We start from the raw sequence: 9,165 nt of genomic DNA on the forward strand, positions 1-9,165 counted from the left end.
AGCTGAGGAGATATATAGAGAAGGGAAAGCACAGGAGAGAAGAAATAGAGGGGAGGAGAAGGATAGAAGGAAGAGGAAATGAGAATGAAAGGAGGGATAGATGGGTGGAGAGTGATAGGAAGCAGAAGAGATGAGAAGGAAAAGAGGGATAGATAGGAGGAGAAATAGGAAGGAGAGGGTGTGGGGAGATAGCGGGGAGGAGAAAGATAGGAAGAAGACAAGATGAGAAGGAGGAATAGATGGGAGGAGAGTGATAGGAAGGAGAAGAGAGCAGAAGGAAAGGAAGGATAGATGGGAGGAGAGGGATAGGAAAGAGAGGAGAGTGTGAGGGGAGATAGAGTAGAGGAGAAGGAAAGGAGGGATAGATGGGAGGAGAGGGATAGGAAAGAGAGGAGAACGAAATGAGGGATAGATGGGTGGAGAGTGATAGGAAGAAGAGAGGAGAAGGAAGGGAAGGATAGATGGGAGGAGAGGGATAGGAAAGAGAGGAGAGGGTGAGGTGAGATAGAGGAGAGGAGAAGGAAAGGAGGGATAGATGGGTGGAGAGTGATAGGAAGTAGAGAGGAGCAGGAAGGGAAGGATAGATGGGAGGAGAGGGATAGGAAAGAGAGGAGAGGGTGAGGTGAGATAGAGGAGAGGAGAAGGAAAGGAGGGATAGATGGGTGGAGAGTGATAGGAAGTAGAGAGGAGCAGGAAGGGAAGGATAGATGGGTGGAGAGTGAAAGGAAAGAGAGGAGAGGGTGAGGGGAGATAGACGAGAAGGAAAGGAGGGATAGATGGGAGGAGAGGGATAGGAAATAGAGGAGAGGGTGAGGAGAGATAGAGGGCAGGAGAGGGAAAGGAGGGATAGATGGGTGTAAGGGATAGGAAGAAGAGAGGAGAAGGAAGGGAAGGATAGATGGGTGGAGAGGGATAGGAAGAAGAGAGGAGAAGGAAGGAAAGGATAGATGGGTGGAGAGGGATAGGAAGAAGAGAGGAGAAGGAAGGGAAGGATAGATGGGTGGAGAGGGATAGGGAGGAGAGGGTGAGGAGAGATAGAGGGCAGGAGAGGGAGAGGAAAGAGAAAACAAATAGGTAAGTGTTGGGAGACATGGATAGAAGGAAATTGAAGCTGAGAATAGCAGAGAAAGAAGAGGGGGAAGGAAGCAGAGAGAGGGGAAAGAGGAGAATGGAAGGGCACAATACTTCAGAGTTACATTTAAGGTTTATGTATAGCCCAATAATTTTTTTACAGTTTCAGATAAAGAGGGAACGGATTGTACCCACTGTCATGTATTTATAGCTGTCTTGGTCCCCGCTGGGCAGATTCACCCTCTCCAGAGTGAAGAACTGAAATCTCCTCAACTAGTCAAAAACAGCAAAAAAGAACCTGCCGGGGGTTTTAACTCTTCTATACTCCTTCCTAAACCAAAAGGAAACGTTTTTACTACAAATTTATTAAATGTTGAATGTATTTATACTGATGCTTCACTTCCTTTAGTTTGCTTCCTGGAGAAAGGGAACGTATATGGGACGTCTGGAAGAGAACAATGACTGTGTAGTTGCATTGATTATCTGGCACACAAGATAAGCAGAGTCTACTTGGGCCCTCTCACTCTTTTTTCTTGTATTGTTACTATCTGACCATGACCAGTGTTTTCAACGTTCCCGGCTTTTAAAGAGCAGAATTTAATCAATAAAGGAGGGAAAATACATACAAAAGAGAGGACATGTATGTTAGCTCAGAAGAAGGAAAGAGAAGTAAAAGCTGCATACCTTGTATTGTAGAAAAATCTGGATTGTTACGCTGTTCTATAGAATTATTTTTAGATGTGTAGAGCAGATCTTCCATCAGCGGTGGTGGGAAAGAGACCTGGTGACATCACCATATCTGCTGCAACTTCATGAACCTACTCAACTATGCTGCGCTACGGCACATGTGCAGTGATAGGGCCAGTCTCCTTTCTAATGGCAAAGGAGGAAAGTTTCCTATAATCACAGAATAGTTCATATATATTCATATCTACCTGAAAATACCAGTCCCCTGGCTGTCATGCTGTATGAGTGGCTTCCATGCTTTTGAAGTCACTTTCAGGCCAGGGGTTCAGAAAGCATTGAAGGCAGACACAGTTGGCTGGGTGATTGGGGAAAGGACACAATATCTGTCAGGTTTTTATTGTTCTCTATGCCTTCCTGTTCTGCTGACCTCCGTTCTCCTTATTTCTTCTCCTGGTGTCACCAGAACAGGAAGCGAGGAGAAATCTCAATAAAAATGAAAAATGCAAAAAATATAAAATGTAATAAAAACTCAACAGAAGTTATGATTCTTTCTTATTCCTTGTACCATCCAAAACAACAACAAGATAAAGATAGGCTCTATGTAGGATTGTTGATCTTTTGTCTTAATATACAGATTACCGCTAGAGGGAGAATCTACAAATCAATAACCAAAAATACGAAACAGCAAATACATCAAAATGCAATGATCAAACCACAAATTACATTCAGGTAGATAATGACTCAAATATTTACTCACTGATAATAAATCAGTGTGCCACGCTCTGAGATGAGACGGAGACCTACACCTATAATTGTATATTTTATATCAGAAGCTCAGAATAAGAGTGAGCAAGTTTAAACCTTAAAAAAAAATACCATTGAAGCCCAGGTGGCCAGAACACATTGAGCTAGGTAACTATCAACTGACAATCACTCATTTCCCCACCTTGGGGTGTTCTTGATCCTACCGTTGATGATCACTATAATACAAAATAATGTGACAGCCCAGTATGGAAAGAACTGTCAATAATGTGCATAACAGGTGTCCTGGAAGCCCTGGGCTGGGGGGGGGGAGGGGGGCATTTACCCCCCGGGTGAGTACAAATAGGATTTGTTGGGCTGGAGGCTCTGGGTGTTCTTTGGTTCCCTTGTAGACCTGCAGACAAAGCATCTGACAAAGGTAAGTTTTCCAGCTCCTGTTAAAGGAGAACTATGAGGTGGGTGTTTTTCACTCACCTCATAGTTCTAGCCGACCTGTGACAATGAGACTGTCGCAGGTCGGCTCAGTAGATCGGGAGGTGAGCGAACACATACCGGCGTTCGCTCACTTCTTGATCCTGTCACGGCTCTCTGCCGTGACAAGGCGGAACGGACGGGGGAGGGGGCGGATACAGCTGGCTCTGCCTCTAGATAGGCAGAGTCAGCTGTCAGTCACACAGCTGGGTGGATCCAGATATAATTGTCGGGATCCGCATCACCTGCGGCATCTCAGTATACCGCGAGCTACAGCTCGCGGTATACTGAGCCTAGGGTGACGGGAGGACGCTAGTTTGTGTGGTCCCGTTACCCTAAGGAGAACTATGGGGAAAAGCCTTAACCCCATAGTTCTCCTTTAAGGGTCAAGATGTGACTGAGGAGGGAAGCTAATGCTATAAGATGTCCTTTAGGAGCACCCACCTTTTACCATGCCTACCAATTTTGCATGGTACACTTCTTTTCCCCACAGAAATCTGTCCCTAGCATAAAAGGTGCCAGTTGGTTGCATTTGTCACCCAGGCCAAATGTTTTCAGTCCTCCGCTGGCAGGTGCACAGATCCAGGAACTCATCACAGAGATTTCACCAATAGAATCTCTGAGAGATAGAAGAGACTGTCTAGGCATTTAACTTTCCAGAAACTACCAAACACTCTAATCCACATGTGTCAAACTCAAGGCCCAGGGGCCGAATCCGGCCCGCCAGGCCATTTCCTAGACTTCTACTTTCAGATCTAGGTATTATGTTATTACTAAAACCAGTGATAATGGAACGCAGAGGCAATTATGATAAAGATTAGATACATTTATATAGTCTTACAGGCCCTTTGAGGGCAACCATAATGTTGGTGCGGCCCACGATTAAATTGAATTTGACACCCCTGCTCTAATCATTTATATTTAAAGCTAAAGCTTCTTCCTTTTTCATTTTATAAGGAGTAGAGAATGGTATATATTTTATATGGAGTATATGGTTAAGACCCCTGTCTTTTTTTTCTTTTGCCATAAAGGAGTTTTCGATTCATTTCCTAGAAGACAGAGCAGAAAGTGAGAGAAAATTCCCCAAAAATGGAATGAAATCCCCCTCTGAGACAATTGACTGGCTAGTGACTGCAACAAGGGTCCCCAGTGAAATATTTCCCCTCCATTATTGCCCCGGTGATGATTCATCATTTTGAATATTCTCTCACTTTCTGTGCCGGTGGCAATGGTCACCAGGTCAAATAGGGCGGATTTCCCTTGTGGGGACACAGACAACAATAACAACCCTTCCATACTTTATCCAAAGCTAAAACAAACACCCCAAAAGGTTGATTTTATATACACTTTAATTTCTCACAAATTAGGAGCTTTTACCTGCACTGCCCACTATCACATACAAAGGTTTTGCAACACGGAAAACATTTGTAATGATTCAATGATCTCCATTCTTCATGGTAACAACAACCACGTTGGAAAGAAAGTTTGGGGCAGGGCTTAGTGAATCCGGGGTGGCAATACATATAAAAACAAAGGAAACTTTAATTTCCCTACTATGAAATATCTGTCTGTGTATGGTGTCCTAAGACCCTGATAGACATGTGGTTTTAGGTCATCTTGTGTACTACTGAGTACAGGTTCTGATACCTTCTCTGTGTTTTCTTTTAGGCTATGGACATGCTGCTCCCAGCACAGATGGAGGCAAGGTGTTTTGTATGTTCTATGCTCTCCTGGGGATTCCGCTCACTTTGGTCATGTTCCAGAGCCTGGGTGAAAGGATTAACACCCTCGTAAGGTATCTCCTCTACCGCATCAAGAAGTGCCTTGGAATGAGACGGGCTGAGGTATCGATGGCCAACATGGTCATTATTGGATTTTTTTCATGCATAAGCACATTGTGCATTGGCGCCGCTGCTTTTTCATACTATGAGCAATGGAGCTTTTTCCATGCCTACTATTACTGCTTTATAACCCTCACCACCATTGGGTTTGGAGACTACGTGGCACTCCAGAAGGATGCAGCCCTACAAAACAAGCCACAGTACGTTGCCTTTAGCTTTGTGTACATATTAACTGGACTTACAGTCATAGGAGCATTCCTCAACTTGGTGGTCCTACGGTTCATGACCATGAACGCAGAGGACGAGAAAAGGGATGCCGAACATCGAGCTTTGTTGAACCGAAACGGTCACTCCAGCATTCACATCAATGACACTAATTCCTCCAATGGTGGCTTTCGAAATGTCTATGCTGAGGTTCTACACTTCCAGTCCATGTGTTCCTGTTTGTGGTATAAGAGTAGGGAAAAACTACAGTACTCCATTCCCATGATCATACCTAGGGACTTGTCTACATCAGACAACTGCATGGAGCACAACCACCACTCACCAGGTAGATACATGGGCACGTCGTCCAATGGATGCATTTGCAATACCCAACATTCAGCCATTAGCTCGGTTTCAACGGGACTCCACAGTCTGTCTGCCTTTCGGGGACTCATGAAGCGCAGAAGTTCTGTGTAAAATAAATTAATCCAAAAAATCAAAGACATCTATTTATACAGTTTCATTAAAATGAAGTGATTTAAAGGATAGTTGCACCCAACACTGAAGATATTAGAGAACAAAATGATACCTCATGGCTCAAGCAGCAAGTTATGTTAGTCCTAAAGCTCCCCACACTGTCGTCTGTGCCACTGCTATTGCTCTTTGTTCCGGTTTACGGCAGGTTGGGATTACTGAACTCCTCTTTGGAATGGAATGGGAAATTATGGAGTGGGAATTCATGTGAAGGGAATTATCCTGACTACAGTATTTTGCATGAATTAAAAAAAGTAGGTCATAGTTTCAGCAGCAAAGAGGACTGTGTTGGATTGTTTCCAGCTGACAGATCTTGGCTTTTCGCATCTCTGAGGTGTAGTAGCACACTAGTGGTGATGAGCAAAATAATTTGTAAATTAGGAGAATTGCAGATGTTTTGCTTTGCCTGGATATATGAAGATTAGTCTGGTCTGTAGAGAAACATTCGGTTCAGGATTGCCTTGATCCATGACTTGCATGATTCTCAATGAGATTGGATTCTCCTGGGTTGATATCCACTACGCACCGGTATGTTCTAAGGGGCATCCGAACTGAGATAAACATGGAGGCTGCAATTGCTGACTTCCTTCTGAAATGCTGGTTGTCTAGTCGTCAATCTGACCCTCCTTCAATAATTTGAGTCTCCTACTTATAGCAAGTATGCAGAATTAGCTTAACAGCCATACAGCTAGCATTTCCAGCAGGACTACAGCCATGGCAGGCCTTATGTTTCTCTCACGAGCACATACAAATCAAGCCAATTAGTTCAATATGAGATAAACCCTTTCCCTCATTTTAGAGAAGAAGTCTACACATATGAAGCCATGTCTAGAAGAGATAGGGGACAGTTCGAGAACCACCCAACGATGAGGTTTTTGATGGTTGATAGAAATAAATATACTTCTGTTTTATGTTAAATTTTATCAAAATACCTTTTAACAACACAGCAAGGCAGCCATTTTGTTTGACATTATGGTTGCCGCTAAAGCAATCTGACTTGTAAAGGGCTGGATTCTGTTGCTCAAGAATGTATTGGTTTGTCAAAGATTTGCTAATCTCTTTCCATATCTGTTAAGAATCTGAGAAAAGGTAGCTGATGAATCCACCTTAGCCGCAGTTGTTCCACTTTAACGCTTAGAGGGCTCTTTGATACTTTTAAGAATGATTTATTTATAGTTGCCTCCCTGTGTTTGTTACGTGCACACGTTATGTCATAGCGAATACCCTTGTGTACCATCATCAATAACCTTTTTGTCCAAAAACTAAGATTCATGCACCTACTGGTCTAAACCAACTGGTTAGCATGCATTTTAGGTGGGGCAATGGTAGGCCTCCCGGAGCATCCTTATGAATGACAACTCAATAATCCTAGAGAATTAAAATGGTGGATAGCCTATGGGTTAGGTGAAAGAAAAGAAGTATCATCCATCAATTTTAGGATCCCCAGGGTATCTCTTTTGGGATTCATACATTGTTGAGGTACGAGGCACTAGAAATGTGATGACTGGGAAAAGGCCACATTACCCCTGGAGGCCTAAAAAAAAAATCAGCATCTCTGTTTGAGTCTAAGCCAAAATAATGAAAAGTCTGATTTGTGATGATAAACGAGTCTTATTCCACCCTTGCTTTATCTAATCCACATAGTATGAATAATTAAAACTGGACACTATATTGCTAAGAAAAGTTTGTGGAGACCTGACCATAACACATATATGACCGTGTTAGGCATTCCATTTAAAAATGAGGAGCATTAATATGGAGTTATCATCCCCTGAAGACCTGGTTCCCAATCAGTATACTGATTCATCCGAAGGATATTTAATAGGGTGAAGGCTTTGTGCAGGTCACTTGAGTTTCTCCATACTAAACTTATCAAGCTATGTCTCTGTGGAGCTGGTTTTGTGCACAGGGGACAGTCATGGTGGGATAGAAATGGACCTTCCCCAAAATGCTGCCACAAGATTGGAAGAGAGCAATTGTCAAATATGACTTTGTATGCTGTAGTATTAACAGCACCCTTCACTGGAAACACCTGAACTCAATAATGTGGAGGGGTATACATATATTACTGACCCTATAGGTAAGTGTTATGGTCAGGTGTCCACCAGAGTTTTGCCATATAGTCTATATACAACCTATATGTGGCTAAACTGTGTGGGTGTAAACAGGTTCTGAGGCCTGAGACTGCGCCTGCACCGGTCCAATGCCTAAATTACAAATTGTGCATACGTCATGTGTAATATTAATTTTCAAAGAGCATGAACTCAGGACTAACATATTACTTTAGTATACGTAGTATACGAGGCTTGAAACGATGCCATGAATATTTTTACCAGGTACGAAACGCTAATGTTTTTGTAAATTCTGAGCTGACGTTTATCCAAGTGAAAAATGCAAGGCCTATTATAATGTATAGTTTAGGTTAGTTATGCAATATATCATTTATACCAAAAAAAAAAGTGAAGGGGTTGGTGGAAAAGGAAACTATGGAAATGTAAACACAAGCAGTATGTCCATGCCGACTTACCCTTCTGTCTTTTTTTTCCGGGAAAGAAAAACTTGATAGAGGTTCTAACCCTTTCTATTCCTTCCAAAACAAACTTGGACTGACGTGGACTTGAACCGAAACTACAGACTGCTGTAAGACTTTTTTGGCTTTTTTTGTCCAAGTGAATTAAAGTGACATTAAACCCTCAGAGCAGCAAAGAGAAGGAAACTACCATGGATTACAGTAAGGCGCACATTACAGTATTGGTTTATGTTAAAAAAATCTGAGGGTTTAATGTCACTTTAAGATCACACTTCCTTTACCTTGGATTATCTTTCCTGTTTTTAAAATATATCTTGTTTTAATATTTGTGTTTTCTGGGTTTGTTTCTATATTTACGGCAACAGGAAATTGACCAGTGTCAATTTCATGAGATACCAGTTAACCTATTTGGATGGCTTTGGCCTTGTATAGCAAAGCTCATTGGCCAGGCAAAACTCCAACTTTCCATGTAACATTTGGCTCAACATGGAGCTATTTCTTTCAAAATGTGGACATGTGTATGACCCGTTTGGCTCAGTGCAGTCCCTTACACTCAGATTTCGGTGGTGGCCTGTGCCAAGGTGTCTCTTTCTATACCCCTCTGTATAAGCCCTTCAGGCTGTAAGAGAACACAGGAGCACCTAGAGCAGTGGTTCTCAACCTGTGTAACCTCAGGACCCACATTTGTCCTCGGTCATTAAGTCACGACCTAAGTTGCACTGCAATGGAATGCATCCCTATGTGCATTGCTTGTACAGCTCCCTTGCGCACCCCGTATGGGTATCGGGTAGACATGTGCGATTCGTTTCGTTCCGAATCGAAATTCGGATGAATTTTCGGAAATGCGGACATTCGGATATATCCGAATTCCGAATTACAGATATAACGAATGCAAACTAATCCGAATTTCCGTTTCCGAAATTCGGTAGCGGTAGTTCGTTCAGACGTTCGTTTCGTTTTCGTTTCTTATTCGTTTCGTTCGTTGGAGCAAAGTGACATTAGAGGAGAAAAACATTTCCCCCCCTCAAATGTCACTTTGCTGCAAACGAACGAACGGATCAACGA

The 9,165-nt window shown here is 42.7% G+C and overlaps 1 protein-coding gene across 1 annotated transcript; it reads left to right on the forward strand.

Annotated features, from left to right (window-relative positions):
- The first annotated feature begins 4,661 nt into the window (after window positions 1-4,661).
- Window positions 4,662-5,513, forward strand: KCNK3 (potassium two pore domain channel subfamily K member 3). Its single transcript, XM_018573064.1, has one exon. The coding sequence runs from the start codon at window positions 4,707-4,709 to the stop codon at window positions 5,511-5,513; it is 807 nt and encodes a 268-aa protein (XP_018428566.1). The 5' UTR covers window positions 4,662-4,706.
- The last annotated feature ends 3,652 nt before the right edge of the window (window positions 5,514-9,165 follow it).

The sequence above is a fragment of the Nanorana parkeri genome, unplaced genomic scaffold, assembly GCF_000935625.1.
Source record: "Nanorana parkeri isolate BGI_ZX_2015 unplaced genomic scaffold, ASM93562v1 scaffold2223, whole genome shotgun sequence".
NCBI lineage: Eukaryota > Metazoa > Chordata > Amphibia > Anura > Dicroglossidae > Nanorana > Nanorana parkeri.